This window comes from Coregonus clupeaformis, chromosome 20, assembly GCF_020615455.1.
Source record: "Coregonus clupeaformis isolate EN_2021a chromosome 20, ASM2061545v1, whole genome shotgun sequence".
In the NCBI taxonomy this organism is placed as follows: Eukaryota; Metazoa; Chordata; class Actinopteri; order Salmoniformes; family Salmonidae; genus Coregonus; species Coregonus clupeaformis.
In genome coordinates, this window is record NC_059211.1 from 8,009,149 (window position 1) to 8,027,403 (window position 18,255).

An 18,255-nucleotide genomic window follows, 5' to 3' on the forward strand; every position below is an offset into this window, starting at 1 on the left:
TATATGGCAACCTCTATTTTCTAATAATGTGTGGGGGGGAGGCTTATTTGAAGAGACAATTAACCCTAAACTGACAATTTAAAATCAAAGTGGTGCTAAATATGCTAGTTTTGTTTCTCTTAACTGTCATTAAGATCTCAGACTTGTTTGTTGTAAAATAAGTAACATTCTAAACTGAACGAATATAATCTAACACAAAAATAAAATGTGCCTCTTGCATGCTTTCAATAAATAGAAGTCTAACAAATTATTGCACTTGAATCTGATGATGGTGAGCGATGATGATATCCACAATTGAAGAGAATGTCCAATGACTGATACTTCGTAGCTTTGATTCATAGGGTAAAATGACATCGTGGCGGGAAAATAAGGACTATTTATGCACACGTCATATGACAAAATAAATCTAACATTAACCGATTCGGAAACATACTGCTTGTGCAAAATATCACATAAGATGCAAACGATGGTAGTTAGCAGCATATTGACAAGTTCGTAAAATAGACACGGTCACTGTACAAATCATTCTTTGGATCTGTAACACCCATTTTATTCATCCGCGACAACCTACGATTTGCTATGAAGTTCAACCTAACAACGACTGCGCGGAGTGATTTATTTAAGGACTACACCCAGCGCTGCCGGATTGCAGTGGCTTCTCTTCTCTGCCCATTCCCAGAAGAAAGCGGGGTCGTGACGAAACTGGGGAATTGTCGGAGATCCCAGAATTACCGAAAATACAGCTTACAGAAACCTCGGTGTTGCTCGAGAGTACCCGTCAAATATATATTTTTAAAGATTTTCCATATTTGAACTAATACGCAAGTATGTCCTGGCAAGGCTACGTGGATAACCTGATGGCGGATGGAAGCTGCCAGGACTCCGCCATTGTTGGGTACACGGACGCCAAATATGTCTGGGCATCGTTTCCCGGTGGTACATTTGTTAACATAACGGTAAGGACATAATCAAATAATTAGTCTTATCTACAAACACAGGGAAATGCCGGTATTTTAGGCTGTTAGTTAATTTAATATGGGAATAAGGCCTTGCCTAATGGGGAAGCCCTAGACGGAATGGAATGATAAGGTAACGTTAGGCTCAAGGCAGGCATTGAGTGTTGGCTAAACTAGCGAGCTAGTTAGCACACATGGTATTCGGTGTTCTCCGGTACAGCTATAGACTTTAGCACATGTTTATTTGAAATGTAAGTGCATAGGCTCAGAACCACAACTACATTCAAGTTCAAGATGTCATGGTGTTACGCTACGTCTAAAGCGTTCCTTTTGAGTTTGTTAAACATTGACTGTTCAACATGAAAGTGTAGGAGGTAACAGTTAGTCCGCTTCTGGCTAACACGTTTAGTTAGCCTGGCTAATGTGTTGATAACTATCTGGCATCAACTAGAACTTGCAAATGAAACATTAAAACCGTGCTTTCAGAAACTTGATACCGCATATGGGAAAGTTAAATGGAGACCGGTTTCCCGACATGTAGCGTTTACCGTTATGTCTAGCCGGCAATGCGGGCGTTGGGAGGGGTGACGTGAGCGAAAAATGGCATAAATCAGGCCTGTCATTAACCAAAATTGGTGGCTCATTACGCTGCATGCATATGTTACATGCACAATTTGCTTTGTACACTCCGCGGTATTCGCAGATACATTTGTGAATCAAGTCCTCGCTCCCGCACCTTTTGATTTCCCAAGATGGCGCCTCCACTCTGCATTTATTCTTTTTTTCCTCTCCTGTCTACGCAATTTAATCGCATGTGAACCTGAATTGGATGCACCAGCTCGAGTCAAATTGGTTGTACAATAGTATACCATCCAATTGGCCTGCAGGTTTATTTTACATATTGCATCAGTCTAGTCATTCGTGGGACCTCCATTTTGTTAGCTAGCAAGCAAGCATCGAAATCAACTATTTAGCTAGGGTTGCTTGTGTTGTCAAAACCAGTTTAAAGCGTGTCAATTCATGCGCGTGCAGAACAATTATTCGATAGTGTTTGCATCAGGCGCGTAGTTGGCTACATGTTAGCGCGATAACAAACACGCATGTTTTAGCTAACTATCTTTCTAGTGTGGGACTGCGACAGGATATTATTCATAATCTGATTAAATAGTGATCCCAGTATCATAATGGCCGTGCGAACATTGGAGGTTATTTCAGTCAGATGCTTCCTTGTCAGTATTCTAGCTAGCTACTTTGGTTTTGCTAAGCTAGGGTTAAACATCTAACCATTAGCTGTTTGTTACCAATTTCTGGGCACATTCTCATAGCTGTGACATGAATAAATTGGCAGTTACTCTGCTAGGCTTATAGTCAAATGTTACAGGTTGTAGGCAAGCTGTGAAGTCAGTTGTCCTGCTGTATTGCCTTTATGGACAGCCTTACTCTGGCTTGAACTAGCCTCTAACGTTAGCGTTCTAGAGACTTCCACGAGGAGGCCAGCTTCTAGCTTTGCCAAGGCGTTATGGCATAGCTGGCTAGCTGGCCACATTTGTCTTTTTTTTTCGAAAGGAAAGGGACTGTTGTATGATTGTGCAATTTCTGTATGAGGGCCATGCCTTTTTGTTCTCAATCATTTTAATTTGGAACCTGAGAATAAACCAGTCTGCTTTCATTGAATAATTGTATGGGCATGAACCTTATTTTATACGAAATCTGACTAGCTAGGCATCAGCTCCTGACCATGACAGCCAAGCAATGCCTATGTATTGCAAAAACCAAATTGAACGGAATATTGGATCATATTTAATTTGTACACTGAACACATGAGTTTAAAGGGTGCAATCAATGGTCTATAGAGTTGAATGTGGACACTGGCTTATGAAAGCCGAGATGGGTTATACTTAATCTCTATATCACACAGTACCCTAAACTATTTTTCAGCGTTTGTTCCTTTCTGCCTGGTAGGACAAATGTGAACTGCAATACTTCTTAAATTGCCTAGTTACCCCAACAGTGATTACATTTTCCCCCCATTTATTTAAAAATAATTCTGACTGCCAAATAATGCTCCCTCTGAAGTTTTTTGAATTTTCATACATCTTTGAGTCTTGCTGTTTTAGACATTGGAGAGTGTTGGAGAGAAGAATCAAGCTGTCACATTTTCTATTATGTTATAAGTAGTGTAATGACAAATGTAATTTTTATGCATATGAAATTGAATGACTTTCAAACTTCACATGCTTGACATTTGTCCCTCAATCTCATCCGTAGGTTGAAGAAATCGACGTCATAGTAGGAAAGGACCGAGAAGCTTTCTTCTGCGGCGGGCTGACCCTAGGCCAAAAGAAGTGCTCCGTCATCAGAGACAGCCTCCACTCTGATGGGGACTGGACAATGGACATCAGGACAAAGAGTCAAGGAGGAGAGCCCACATACAACGTTTCCATAGGCAAAGCCGGCAAAGGTAATGTCTGTCCCATTTCTTCACTGCTCACTCAAACATTTAAGGCTATATGTAGTGCAGAGGTTTGGTTGTAATTATAGTTTGCTGTGCATGTACAATATACTGGTATTCACCTTTCCTCAATATATTATTTATTTGTTAAGGGACAGATACAATTAAATCTGACACATTATATCAACAAATGCATTGCACCGTCATGCGTTAGCTTATGCTAATTTGCAGCATCAGTCCCTAGATGGGGGTTTTAAAATAGTACAAAGGGATATAATACAATTGAAAAGTTTATTGTAATCTAATTGATAGATTGATGTAGTTATGTTATTCCACTCAAATGCCTTTTTGGTATTTGTTTCATTAGTCCACTGTTGATACGGTCCTAAATGTTTTGCATGTCAGCAATCAAGTGTAAGATGTAGAACTTTGAAAATGCAGATTGACACTCTCTGTATTTTGAAAGTTCTGTATCCTAAACTTGATTACTGACATTCCAAACAGTGGACTAATGAAACATGTATCAAAATGTTTTTTGAATGTAATTTTCCTTTTAAGCACAGACAGAACCTCAATGATTTTATTATCTCAACTATTATGTATGGGAAAAGAGGGTTCAGTATAATGGACTTCAAAGTTCAATTTCAAGTATTTTTCAGGTTGAAGCCAATCAAGTACCAATACCAATGTTTTAAAGAAGAGGTGTTCGTTTTGCATCAGATCTGATTCAGGGACAATATTTGAACAACTGCTAGCCAGCCAAATGATCCACCAAAATCTTGTTGGGCCACCCAATTGAAGGGGAGATGCCCTGCCATTTGAAAGACAAGATGCCTGTGAGTTGTGCCAATGTTCATTTTGCCTTTATGGTCCCTATTCTCCTACGTCCCTAGCAGCTTTAAGTCCATGACACTCCTACTTGCAATACACAGGTGGGAGGATTTCTGTCACAGGGCAAGCTGGGCAACCTTTTCTGGGTTCACTCTTCTGGTCTTCCTCCTAATCGAATCCACCTTGAATTGCATGCCTATCCCTCTGTAATTGATGCACTTTTCCCCTCACAGCAACTCTTAAGTGTCAATTTCAGGTTATTCCCCATCACATGTTAAGCGTAGTCCCTGCCAATTTAGGCATTTCCTCTCTGATAGGATTTTGCTGCTGTTCATATGTATTGAGGAGAGGTACTACAAGCATGCCGACTCTGCATGTGTACTGCATTAGTGTTGGTGGTAGTGAGTGAAGCATTCACTTTCCTATTCCTCCCTGCTGCTGGCATGTCATGTAGGCTCCTATAGCTAAGTAGTGGATAAAGTAAAGGGTAGGCTTAGACCAATGTTTTGTTTCTGATTTACAGAACTTGTCATTGCCACCTTTTACACCATTTTAGAATGGAGCAATTGGTGCGGTTGTCATAGCTTCAGAGTGTAAAAAAGCAATTTATGGGCTTTGTTAACATAAGGGGACGATTCAGACATTCCTCCTCTTATTTCAGAAGAGTAGGATAGATGGGGGTTTGCCTATTTTACTGTAGGCTAATGGGCTTTCTTGAATCATCAGCACTATTGCATAATTTTAGTGACAGCTTTCTCCCAGTCCAAGGGCAGCAGCCATAATAAGAAAATGAATGCTTGCATATTGGCCATGGGTGGGGCCTCTGGTGAGCTTCCTATGTCTTCCTTCATACTAACCCGCCCTGTTACCTTCTCGTTTCGATTTGACAATTTCTTTAACATTAAATGATCTAACTTCACATTTTCTCAATTTCCCTTCTGTCTCTTTTCTTTCAGTCTTGGTTCTTGTATTGGGCAAAGAAGGGGTCCATGGAGGCGGATTGAATAAGAAGGCATACTCAATGGCAAAATACTTAAGGGATTCAGGGTTCTAGTTTCGTCTCGACTTGGCCTAAGTGTAGTAGTTGAGGAGAGAACTAAAGGGAAAAACACACACAAAAAAACTTTAAAAAGAAAAGAGAAATTGCTTTTAAGATTTCCCTTCAAGCAGTCCTATTTAAAATTACAATTAGTCCTGGAAGCGTTATTGGCACTGCAGGGTCACATGGTTAAGACCCTGACGTCAACAATGTAGCCCCATGTTTAGCGGGGAAAAGTGGTTTCTTACCCCCCCCCCCCACCATGTCTGTTCATTTCTGTTCTTGTTTTTTTTCTTGTGTACTCCAGCATTGGTTTTAGTCATGGGAAAGGAAGGTGTCCATGGAGGGCAGCTCAACAAGAAAGCGTATACAATGGCTGACTACCTGAGGAAGTCTGGATACTAAAGCAGCCTCTGCCCAGCCACCTAGCAGCTCACCCTTACCACCCTCTTGCGTTTCACAGTACTTCCAGTTGGTAGTTGCTTTTTTTTCTTCTCCCTCCCCCCTCTGCCCCCTCCCATTTTTTTGTTCCATTTTTTTTTTTTTATCCCCTTTTCTCTTGTCCTTTCCAGTCATCTTTATGCATTCACACTGTGTACTCTATCCCATTCTAGCACTACTGTTGCACCATAGTTAAAGATGAGCATGTTGTTAACAGGACATTGTGACAAATCTGTACTTATAAAGACCTGCACCATTCTAGCCAATTCTCAGTGAAAACTCTAAAGTGAAGGAAACCTAAATTAAACTGAGATTTCATATGATGGTGCCTGGTAGTTCAGACCGTTGAGCAGCTGATGCCTTTTGGAGCACTTGAGCGGTAATCAAGCTCATATTGTCTTCCTTTTCTAGAGCATGTCTGGGAGGGGAAACTGCATGCATATCTTTGAGCCTACTGAAATACTGTCGTTCCGTCTCTCACGTGCCCCGTAACTCCTGCCAAATGTCCGTTCCTCCTTCCCTCCCTCTTTCCCATCCTGTTTGTTCATAGGAGGTGACACTCCATCAGTACTCAGGAGGCATACTCCTTCAACCACTACACCTTAAAGTCCTCCGTAGCCCCTCTCCCAGATGGGGGTTTTAAGGGAGGGGGAGGGGGGCCCCCTATCTGTTTTGGTATTGATTGAATCAAATGGAAAAATCAGTATTGATGCAGGTAGAATCTCCTCCCACGCCCTCTTCATGACTACATGAACCCCATCATGGACATTCCATCGTTGCAATGGCTCAGGCACTTAAACTATTGTTTGCCAGCTCCTGTAATATATTTTTTATTTTTAAGACTGCCATTTTGGACAGTAGATATCCCTGCATAACGATCTGGAGTGTGTCCAGTTAGAATTTTTCATAGGACCAACTTTTGTTGCAGCTTGGGTGTTTTATACAGTTGCTCTAGCTAAATCATTGTGAAGGATGACTGCTAGCCTCATCTTTCTGCTGAAGGCAAAACAATACTACTATAAAACCACACTATCACATGACACCAGATAAAGCTGCGGGGGGTGGGGGGGGGGGGGGGGGGGGTAGTGGTGTTTTTTTTTTTTTTTTTTTTTTTTATATAAATAAAAGAAATGAATTACTGCATTTGTAAACCCATGCTGTGTAAAGAAACAAAACTGTGGAATAAATTGCCTTGTTCTCTAGTCATCAACTAAGATGTGGTATCAAACTGTTCAAGCCCGGTACTTGATGTAATCTCCAATTGAAAATAACTTACAGTAGAAATGACACTCAATTTAATGGGAGATGGGATTGGTTGGAATAAGAACACTTTGGTTGTCTTGTGGAAACCTAAAATAAAAAACATGGGTATCTGTGCCATAATGTAGAGATCTGGATTTTAACTGCTGCTCAGTAAGGGGTCATTTCATTGGCACTTCTTTTTAGGGATGTTTTAGCATCTGCTCCAATGTTCAGGCCTTGTGGGATATGTGTACTAAGTAAAATCTTATTTGCTCATTTTTGTTTTTTCCCCTACACCTCTTTCTTACACCTGGGATAGTCTCTAACACATCTGATTTCATATGCATAAACCAAGAAATGCCATAAATTGATTTATCACCTTGTTTACAGACCGATCAAATAAATTTATTCCAACCAGATCGGTTGTGTGTGCTTTCTTGCTTTTCAAGTTGAAATGTACTCTGCTTTGTAGGAAATTGTTTCTGAGCCAGAGTTTTTATTAAACTGGAATAGGTCAGGAGGTTCTCCTACTATCCTGGCCTGGAGATAAATAGTTCAACTGGGATGCTCTTTGTTAATCTTTAAAGGTATGTTGCAGGTAAACATGGTGGAAATGTTCCTTTTGTAGAAAGGTGCAAGGATGTTGGCCTAGTCAGTGTGGCAAAATTAGGCCTGGGAACCCCCACGGCCTGATGGTATGTAGCTACTAAAATGTGCATTTCCTTGACAGTGGGTGTTTATTGGCTAGATCAGTGGCTTTCAAACCTCTCCTCGGGGACCCCCAAAAGTTTCAAAATGTTGCTGTAGCCCTTAACTTGATCACCTAATCAAGGGCTTGGTAATTAGTTGACAAGTTGAATCTGGTGTGCTAGCTCAAATAGTTCAAACACATGGACTGGCTGGGGGTCCCCAAGGAGAGGTTTGAAAACCACTGGGCTAGATGGGACTGAAACATTTGGCTTAGGTCTGAATCTTTTGTATCAGCATAGAATTGGGGAAGCAACAATTCACAATCATTAAACATAGGTGTTATACTAGACACAGGCCGGGATTCAATTGTCGACAATACAGCTTCTAAAGGAAATTTCCGATTGAGCCAACAAGCAGCGTTTACTGTGAAAGCGGGAACATTTTTCTTTAAGACACTTCACAACCTGTGGTCGGATTGTATCCCGGCCTAATTCAGGGTAGGTGCCTCTTCATCCCTTCACCATGTATAGAAGGGTCCCAATATATTATCACTGTTTTTCTTTGTAGTAGACTTGATATTTCAAGACGTAACCTGATGGTAAATGCATTTAGTTAATGTCTTGGTTTCTGTAGAAGTAACCGAACTCGGGGAATTAAGAGTATCACTGCAACAACTGGAAAGTGATTTAATTGCTTCAGTGTTCCTTTACACTTGTGGGAATTGGCCTATATGGATAGGGCTAAATTTAAACTGTTTCTTGTAGAGCCCGACCGATATCAACCGATATTGGCTTTTTACCGCTATATCGGTATTGGCTGACAATTCCACCGGTATTCAATAAATAGGATGGGGGTGGAAGGGAATCTCATGCTTATCTGAATGCTTGCTGCCATTCTCATGTCATTGTCACAATGTATGAAATCAACATTTTAAGTATAGTTATTGGACAATTGCTCTTTTGGATGGCAATTTTATGAGAATTCAGTGTGGGAAAGTGTTTTTATTTCCTGATTAAAACAGTATATTGGCAGCTATATCGGTACGTTTTTGTCCCCCAAAAATACATCTGACTAACCTATCGGTTGGCCTCTAGTTTTACAGAAGAAATATGAAAAGCATATGCATAACCATGGTAGCGATTGAAAGGGAACAGTTTGGAGCTAATGGGAAAATGATTAGACCAAAGGTGAGTGGGTACACAACAATTCAACTGACACGACTGAATCCAAACACTGATTTTGTGCATTTTACATTTACTGTACTTTTCGCCGCATTTGTTGACCACGAAGGTAGAAAATACTCTGGATACATTCAGTAACATAAGACGAAAAAAATTACAAGGGTTTCAATGAGAGCACTGACTGGTTTGTCCAAGTGGCCACACGCCTCCCAAAGTGTGCACAGTTCCTAAGCTATTTCAAAGCACTTATATGAAGTCTTCAACTATAGCCATGTTTCCATCCTATTGGCGATTTTATATTTTACTGCGAATATTCTCAAATCTACCTAAAGAAAATATGCACATTTTCCCACCAGTGGTGTTTCCACCAAGCTGATTTGTTGCAGATAACAATCAGTGAGTGATGACGTAGTGCAGACTATGTACTTTTTCGCTTAAGTTTTCATGTACCGAATGAAAATCAAGTTAAATGTTTCCATCGCATTTTTAAATCTACCGTTAGTTTTGTCACAAACTGTTGGGTTGAATAGCAAATATGCCTACTCTGGTCTTGGCATGTACGCTCTAGCCAACAGCTCACAGATACTGTGCGGGTAGGCTACATGAGATTATTATGGATAAGTGAGAATATTTGTATTTGTCAAACGGCAGTAAAGCATTGATCATGTCACCCGAATCAGACCCTCGATATTTATTGGAAAGGAGCATCAAGATCACTGTGCACTTTCACCATCCTGTGAAGTAAATTATAACTTATTTCATCTGTAGACTAATAAAATGCATGGTTTCCTGAGGCATAGTGGGAGGACCACACACCATATAATCGCGTGATTCGAAGTTACTTCAATATGATGGTTTTTGTATCAATATTTGCATATATAGGTGTTTCCACCGGCATTTCTTGCATAATTCATTATACAGACGCATAAAAATCCCACAACGTCGAACGAACTAACATATACTGCCCTAGAAAAAGTGGATATAAAATTACAGATTAATCTCTCAAAGTTTTATGACTTTACTTACGTGTTAAGACAAATTTGATAAAATGTGAAAAGTCCGGACTGGGTTTAATGGGTACTGTTGTATCCTTTAAGCCCATGGGTGTTCCAAATAAGCTCACCTCTTAAATAATCAATTTTCATTTCCAAATTATAAAAATTTACAAACTGACATTTATTTTGTAACATTTGATTAGATTAATCTCCCCTAAAGTTAAAATAAACGGATCATTGCTATTCAGTAACACTTGTAACAGGGGGGTGTCCAATCGTATCCACAGAGATCAATGTGGATTTAGGCTTTTGTTCTTGCCATCCAGTACACACCTGATTCAACTAATCAGACTTCAGTCAAGACATGATTAGTTGAATCAGGTGTGTTATTGCTTGGTTAGAACAAAAACCTGCACCCACACTGGCCCTCTGTGGATAAGAAGCCATGCAACAAAGACCATAACACACACAACTTTCAATTAATTATCTGAAAGCTGATTCACATTTGCTGTACTGCTATTCTTGTTAATTAGTTCAACTTGTCTTCCTATAGCTTATCTGAAGACCGTTTCAAATCTCCCTCTCTACTGTGTATTAAAAAGGTACAGGTGGTGGACCAAAAAAACGGATCACCTGGATGAAAGAAAGACAATATGACAATGCCCCCACCCAAAAGTGCATGAGTAGTCACCCAATAGTCATTTTGTCCCTCATTTGTTACCATTTTTATCCACCACTTGTAAATCTTCTATCCCTGATACCCCTCAACCCTGATCTTATTCCTCTCTCTCTGCATCAATGACTACCTGTCCACTCCAAACGTCTTGGAGAGAGTACAGAGGTTTCTAATCTTGGTAAAGGCACCATGGCTAGATGCACAATATGCGTAACTGTAGTTTTTGTGTTTAATCAATTTAAATCTGAACAAAAAACATTTATGCTCATGTTCATTGAATATTAGGGATATCAACACACTATCCCCATGTGTTATCCTGGACCTGCTGTTTCGACCCTTTATCTCTCACTCGCTCTCTACCGCACCTGCTGTTTCGACCTCTGAATGCTTGGCTATGAAAAGCCAACTGACATTTACTCCTGAGGTGCTGATAGGGCTGTGGCGGTCATTAAATTGTCAGCTGGTGATTGTCATGCAAATAACTGCTGGTCTCACTGCAATTGACCGTTAATTAACAAACACATTTAGCATCTCCTGGCTTCCAAGCATAGCGTACAAGTCATTGATGCGGACCTTCGGAACATCTATATTTTGAAAAGTCTAATAAACCCATTTAATATAGTCTACACCATCACAATAAATCCATTATTTAGACAGGTGTAAATAAACATTATATGAAAATAATGTAGCCTATTTCAGAAGAACAGAATAGCATATTCTGAGTTGTCCATATGTTAGGCCCTGAGCTGGCGGGATATGCCATATGGCTGTGGGCTACACTAGTTCATTTAGCAGACAAGATTTGCTTAGAATTCCATGGCATTTTATATTGTTTTATAGTATGAAAAATAGGCCTACAATTGAACATAGCTGAATAAAATAGAAAGGATATTTACCCCAAACGATGTCCAAGGGACTGGCTATTCTGTGTTGAGCGGTTAACAAAGAAACAGGTCCTCCTAAATGCTTAATTTAGTTATTTATGCAACTTTAGTTGTGATATAAAGGTTAGGCTACATGTTTAGATTTTTAATACATTCTAAGGCTGCATGATGCGACTCTAATAATGATTTGAAAGAAGTCGCATGAAAGGCATGAGTTTCTTGCGGAGTCTGCACACACTTAATCAGTCTCTCATTCACAATTTGATAAGCACTTGATAATATTCTCACCCATCAGACTATTCTTAATTGAATCTGTTCTTTTACATATAGCATACTAATATATGTGTGGAATTATTTTAGAATGGCCCACAAAAAAAAACATGTCATCCGTAGCCTGCACTCGAATAGCAAATGGAGGTTATGTTTTTAATGTGCAAGCATAGGTGGTGCGTCCATAACTCTAGGGGAAGCTTTCCCTAAAATCAATTTCAATTATACTGAACAAAAATAAAAACGCAACATGTGAAGTGTTGGTCCCATGCTTATGAGCTGAAATAGAAGATCCCAGAAATGTTCCATATGCACAACAATCTTATTTCTCTAAAAGGTTTTGCACAAATTTGTTTACATCCCTGTTAGTGAGCATTTTTTCCTTGCCAAGATAATCCAGCCACCTGACAGGTGTGGCATATCAAGAAGCTGATTAAACAGCATGATCATTACCAGGGGCGCAACTTTGGTTTTAGAAGGGGGGGGACATCACCTGGCGGCTGGTCTGGGGGTTCTCCCTCAATTTTTTGGGGCATCTGAAGTTCATTTCCTGCATTTCTACTAGGGCTGTCCCTGACAAAAAAATTATTGGTTGACCAAGAGTAGTCTTTTCTTTCGACCAATCAAATTTTAAAACGTGTATTTTTCCATATATAGACACACCCTATGTGTTTTAATGAAATCAGCTAGGGTATACTGTGCATTCAGAAAGTATTCAGACCCCTTGACTTTTTCCACATCCACATTTTGTTACATTACAGCCTTATTCTAAAATTGATGTAATTGTTCAATCTACACACAATACCCCATAATGACAAAGCAAAAACAGGTTTTTTGATTTTTTTGCAAATGTATTAAAAATAAAAAACAACAGTAAAAACATACGTATTCAGACCCTTTACTCAGTAGTTTGTTGAAGCACCTTTGGTAGCGATTACAGCCTCAAGTCTTCTTGGGTATGACGCTACAAGCTTGGCACACCTGTATTTGGAGAGTTTGTCCCATTCTTCTCTGCAGATCCTCGCAAGCTCTGTCAGGTTGGATGGGGAGCGTTGCTGCACAGCTATTTTCAGGTCTTTCCAGAGATGTTCGATCGGGTTCAAGTCCGGGCTCTGGCTGGGCCACTCAAGGACATTCAGAGACTTGTCCCGAAGCCACTCCTGCGTTGTCTTGGCTGTGTGCTTAGGGTCGTTGTCCTGTTGGAAGGTGAACCTTCGCCCCAGTCTGAGGTCCTGAGCACTCTGGAGCAGGTTTTCATCAAGGATTTTTCTATACTTTGCTCCGTTCATCTTTCCCTCGATCCTGACTAGTCTCCCAGTCCCTGCCGCTGAAAACATCCACATAGCATCATGCTGCCACCACCATGCTTCACCGTAGGGATGGTGCCATGTTTCCTCCAGATGTGACACTTGGCATTCAGACCAAAGAGTTCAATCTTGGTTTCATCAGACCAGATAATATTTTTTCTCATGGTCTGAGAGTCCTTTAGGTGCCTTTTGGCAAACTCCAAGCGGGCTGTCATGTGCCTTTTACTGAGGAGTGGCTGTCTGGCCACTCTACCATAAAGGCCTGATTGGTGGAGAGCTGCTGAGATGGTTGTCTTTCTGGAAGGTTCTCCCATCTCCACAGTGGAACTCTGGAGCTCTGTCAGAGTGACAATCAGGTTCTTGGTCACCTCCCTGACCAAGGCCCTTCTCCCCTGATTGCTCTGTTTGGCCGGGCGGCCAGCTCTAGGAAGAGTCTTGGTGGTTCCAAACCTTTTCCATTTTAGAATGTTAGAGGCAACTGTGTTCTTCGGATTTTTCAATGCTGCATACATTTTTTGGTACCCTTCCCCAGATCTGTGCCTCGACACAATCCTGTCTCGGAGCTCTACGGACAATACCTTCGACCTCATGGCTTGGTTTTTGCTCTGACATGCACTGTCAACTGTGGGACCTTTATATAGACAGGTGTGTGCCTTTCCAAATCATGTCCAATCAATTGAATTTTCCACAGGTGGACTCCAAGTTGTAGAGACATCTCAAGGATGATCAATGGAAACAGGATGCACTGGAGCTCAATTTCGAGTCTCATAGCAAAGGGTCTGAATACTTATGTAATAAAGGTATGTTTTACATTTTTTTTAAATGTACAAATATTTCTAAAAACCTTTGTCAATACAGGGTATTGTGTGTAGATTGTTTAGAAAAAATCGTAATTTAATACATTTTAGAAAAAGGCTGTAACGTAACAATGTGAAAAAAGTGAATGGTCTGAATACTTTCCGAATGCACTGTATACAGCATATGGCATAATTAGTGTAGTCTAGGACACTTGGCAAGTATTACACGGTTCAGGCTTTTTCTCATGTTAGAACCTGCATAAATTGGACACAATAACAGCGCTGATTGTCAAACCAAAATGGAAGTAATAATTAATCGTCTCCATTATGTAATGGTGAGAGATCCAGGCTACCGTGCTACCTGTTACCTATAAGTCTGATCAAAGAGATGGGGCTTCTGAAACCAATGTCCTGGCCACAGTGCACGGTAACATAGCTGGTTTATGGTTCACTGATCCAGTGTCACTACTTGTTCTGATCAATCATAAAAATTCTGTACAACATTGATAATGAAGAACACACTTCATTAAATCACTGTAGCTTTGTGCCATGATCACAAACCTCTTTATGGATGGAAGGCCTCAGCATTCTTTTGACAAACAGTGTCTTTATTGAAGTGAAATTAAATTGAATACAGGCATGTGTGAGCATAAGATATTTACAAGACATCAAATAAAAAGGCAACAGGACTCAACATAGAACACTACAAGTCATATTAGAAAAACAATTTTTACTTGTAGAACTTCCTACTTACAGTATTACAATATGCCGTGAAACCAAATACATGTTGCAAGGTCTATCCACCAATGGCATCATGCATTTCAGGGAATTGGTGTGTGATATGTCTAGAGCAGCCAAATTACAGCAGGCTGCTTGTAGCAGTGTAGACGCGGGTACTATCTGAACAAATATTTTTCTCCCCACCCCCTCTGCTTGTATTACACGACTGCAGAGAGGTTACCCATAACATTGGGCAAACACATAGCAAACTTTTCTTCCTTTGGCTGAATGCACAACCGGTTTGACTTAATTTTGTCTGTGCAGGTCAACGTAACAGATCAGTCGCATCAAAATCATACTCTGAGATGAGCGACTGGCTCCAGGATCTCAGGGTAGAGAGCGATTGGCAAAACCCAGTTCCCATGGCCTCTCGTTTTTATATATTCACATGGAAAAGGTCAGTTCAATCAATTTTATAAAAGGCTGCTGCATAGTACTTTAGATTTAGATCATTATATGCATATGCAGCAGGAATATATACAATATCACTTTTTTGTTTTGCTTCCCCACCTTCTGATACAGAGGCATACAGATATACAGGCTACAAAATAATCAATGTTTTAAGATGTTAATTATGGTGATCTATACATTATATAAATACACAATGCATTCCTTCACAGTTGGTGTCAAGCATGCTCGTGCACACGGCAGCATCGAGCCCTTTCTCACAGTGAATAGAGTATAACCCTAGTCGGAGGATGTCTGCAGAAAACCACCCCATACTGATAAACCAGAGTAAAGTACAGTCTACTGTACAGCAACATTCCTGTGAAATCGATGCCGGTTAGCCCAAAACACGTGATGACACTCATCTTGTCATCCAGACACTATCTGCACATTGTCCCACCCTTCAGTAATCAGGTAAAAAATACAACAAAAGGAGAATTATGGTGATTTGCATTCTAAACTTGGAAGGAGATAAAATAGATTTTTATTAAACGGAGATGTAAAAATTAAACAAATCCTCTCGACCACGCCTCCAGCGTGAGTCTCTGCAGCCCCATAGGGTGAGTGGGAGAGAGGGGCGGGGGAACCGGCCACCTGTCTGTCAACTCAGGCCAACCAATCAGGCGCGGAACGGGTCGTGGTCGTTGGGACCAGGCTCCTGCACCACCGTTTCCACGGTGACAGTCTCCACAGTGATCTCGCTGTCATCGCTGGTGTCCAGGTGGTCGTCTTCGTACTCGGATGACTCCTGATCGGGCTCGGAGCGCGAGGCGCCCGACACGGTGCCAAAGGAGTGGCCGCTGGTGGAGGCCAGGGAGCGCAGCAGCGGGGTGCTCTCTGACACCTCATTCTCATCGGGCTCGCTGTCGCCCTCCTCCGAGTCGGAGTCTGAGTCGCCCGCAGAGGGGACCACCTTCTGCTTGCACACGGGACACGTCTTCTTGGTCTTGGTCAGCCAGGGGTCCACGCACTTGTTGTGGTAAGCTGCAGGGAGGGAGAGGACAGGGAAAAGGTCATTACACTCACAATCATAGGCAGCATGAAGGGTTTTTCCATGGATATTGATTACTAGGGTTGTAAATCAAAGGTAAAGTACAACACACAAGGTAATCCTGAGGGTGTACTTGTCATCTACTGAATTCATGTTGTACCATGACTATATAAGGGTGGACAATTTTGATTAGGTTTGGCTACAACACTTAATGTATTACAATACTAGGATTTAAGCTTAATATGTTTACAAATAGGGGATTGTGGACATTTCAGGAATTAATGCCTTAAAACCAGCCCTTTTCACCAAGAAAATGGCATTTACAGTGAGGGAAAAAAGTATTTGATCCCCTGCTGATTTTGTACGTTTTCCCACTGACAAAGAAATGATCAGTCTATAATTTTAATGGTAGGTTTATTTGAACAGTGAGAGACAGAATAACAAAAAATTAATCCAGAAAAACGCATGTCAAAAATGTTATAAATTGATTTGCATTTTAATGAGGGAAATAAGTATTTGACCCCCTCTCAATCAGAAAGACTTCTGGCTCCCAGGTGTCTTTTATACAGGTACCGAGCTGAGATTAGGAGCACACTCAAAGGGAGTGCTCCTAATCTCAGTTTGTTACCTGTATAAAAGACACCTGTCCACAGAAGCAATCAATCAATCAGATTCCAAACTCTCCACCATGGCCAAGACCAAAGAGCTCTCCAAGGATGTCAGGGACAAGATTGTAGACCTACACAAGGCTGGAATGGGCTACAAGACCATCGCCAAGCAGCTTGGTGAGAAGGTGACAACAGTTGGTGCGATTATTCGCAAATGGAAGAAACACAAAAGAACTGTCAATCTCACCTCGTGGAGTTGCAATGATCATGAGAACGGTGAGGAATCAGCCCAGAACAACACAGGAGGATCTTGTCAATGATCTCAAGGCAGCTGGGACCATAGTCACCAAGAAAACAATTAGTAACACACTACGCCGTGAAGGACTGAAATCTTGCAGCGCCCGCAAGGTCCCCCTGCTCAAGAAAGCACATATACAGGCCCGTCTGAAGTTTGCCAATGAACATCTGAATGATTCAGAGGAGAACTGGGTGAAAGTGTTGTGGTCAGATCCAAAATGGAGTTCTTTGGCATCAACTCAACTCATCAACTCAACTGGAGGAGGAGGAATGCTGCCTATGACCCCAAGAACACCATCCCCACCGTCAAACATGGAGGTGGAAACATTATGCTTTGGGGGTGTTTTTCTGCTAAGGGGACAGGACAACTTCACCGCATCAAAGGGACGATGGACGGGGCCATGTACCGTCAAATCTTGGGTGAGAACCTCCTTCCCTCAGCCAGGGCATTGAAAATGGGTCGTGGATGGGTATTCCAGCATGACAATGACCCAAAACACACGGCCAAGGCAACAAAGGAGTGGCTCAAGAAGAAGCACATTAAGGTCCTGGAGTAGCCAGTCTCCAGACCTTAATCTCATAGAAAATCTGTGGAGGGAGCTGAAGGTTTGAGTTGCCAAACATCAGCCTCGAAACCTTAATGACTTGGAGAAGATCTGCAAAGAGGAGTGGGACAAAATCCCTCCTGAGATGTGTGCAAACCTGGTGGCCAACTACAAGAAACATCTGATCTCTGTGATTGCCAACAAGGGTTTTGCCACCAAGTACTAAGTCATGTTTTGCAGAGGGGTCAAATACTTATTTCCCTCATTAAAATGCAAATCAATTCATAACATTTTTGACATGCATTTTTCTGGATTTTGTTGTTGTTATTCTGTCTCTCACTGTTCAAATAAACCTACCATTAAAATTAGACTGATCATTTCTTTGTCAGTGGGCAAAATCAGCAGGGGATCAAATACTTTTTTCCCTCACTGTAGTCTATTTAGCTTCTACATTACCAGTACTGTATACAGTATTAGTATAGTTTGACAGCGTCCAGAAGCTAGGGCGGTTTTCTAAGAATGCTAGCGCTCAGGCTGCCAAACCGGTCATGCTGGAGGATGTTGCAGGCAGCAGAACGTTCTCCACGGCGTCTCCAGACTCTGTCACGTCTGTCACATGTGCTCAGTGTGAACCTGCTTTCATCTGTGAAGAGCACAGGGCGCCAGTGGCGAATTTGCCTATCTTGGTGTTCTCTGGCAAATGCCAAATGTCCTGCACGGTGTTGGGCTGTAAGCACAACCCCCACCTGTGGACGTCGGGCCCTCATACCACCCTCATGGAGTCTGTTTCTGACCGTTTGAGCAGACACATGCACATTTGTGGCCT

The 18,255-nt window shown here is 41.4% G+C and overlaps 2 protein-coding genes across 3 annotated transcripts in view; one reads left to right on the top strand and one right to left on the bottom strand.

The window, feature by feature from the left end:
- Positions 1-637: 637 nt before the first annotated feature.
- Positions 638-5,964, top strand: LOC121533773 (profilin-2). Of its 2 annotated transcripts, none has more exons than XM_041840008.2 (3): positions 638-956; positions 3,225-3,417; positions 5,196-5,565. In XM_041840008.2, exons 1-3 carry the CDS (start codon positions 828-830, stop codon positions 5,291-5,293), a joined length of 420 nt encoding a protein of 139 aa, XP_041695942.1. In that variant the 5' UTR covers positions 638-827; the 3' UTR covers positions 5,294-5,565. The 2 variants fall into 2 exon arrangements, with proteins under 2 accessions (XP_041695942.1, XP_041695941.1); XM_041840007.2 differs by lacking the exon at positions 5,196-5,565 and adding an exon at positions 5,586-5,964 and having other exon boundaries at positions 645-956.
- An 8,384-nt stretch (positions 5,965-14,348) lies between these two features.
- Positions 14,349-18,255, bottom strand: part of LOC121533772 (E3 ubiquitin-protein ligase RNF13) — an 81,923-nt gene continuing 78,016 nt past the window's right edge. Inside the window, exon 10 of the mRNA XM_041840006.1 lies at positions 14,349-15,972. Coding sequence (XP_041695940.1) covers positions 15,608-15,972 — 365 coding nt within the window. The 3' untranslated portion in view covers positions 14,349-15,607. The remainder of the gene's footprint in view (positions 15,973-18,255) is intronic.

Excerpts from the sequence above, each read along its gene's own strand:
- LOC121533773 (XM_041840008.2), top strand. The coding sequence starts at position 828 with ATGTCCTGGCAAGGCTACGTGGATAACCTGATGGCGGATGGAAGCTGC. Across the intron at positions 957-3,224 it reads GTACATTTGTTAACATAACG|GTTGAAGAAATCGACGTCAT; the intron begins GTAAGGACATAA and ends TCTCATCCGTAG. Across the intron at positions 3,418-5,195 it reads CATAGGCAAAGCCGGCAAAG|TCTTGGTTCTTGTATTGGGC; the intron begins GTAATGTCTGTC and ends CTTTTCTTTCAG.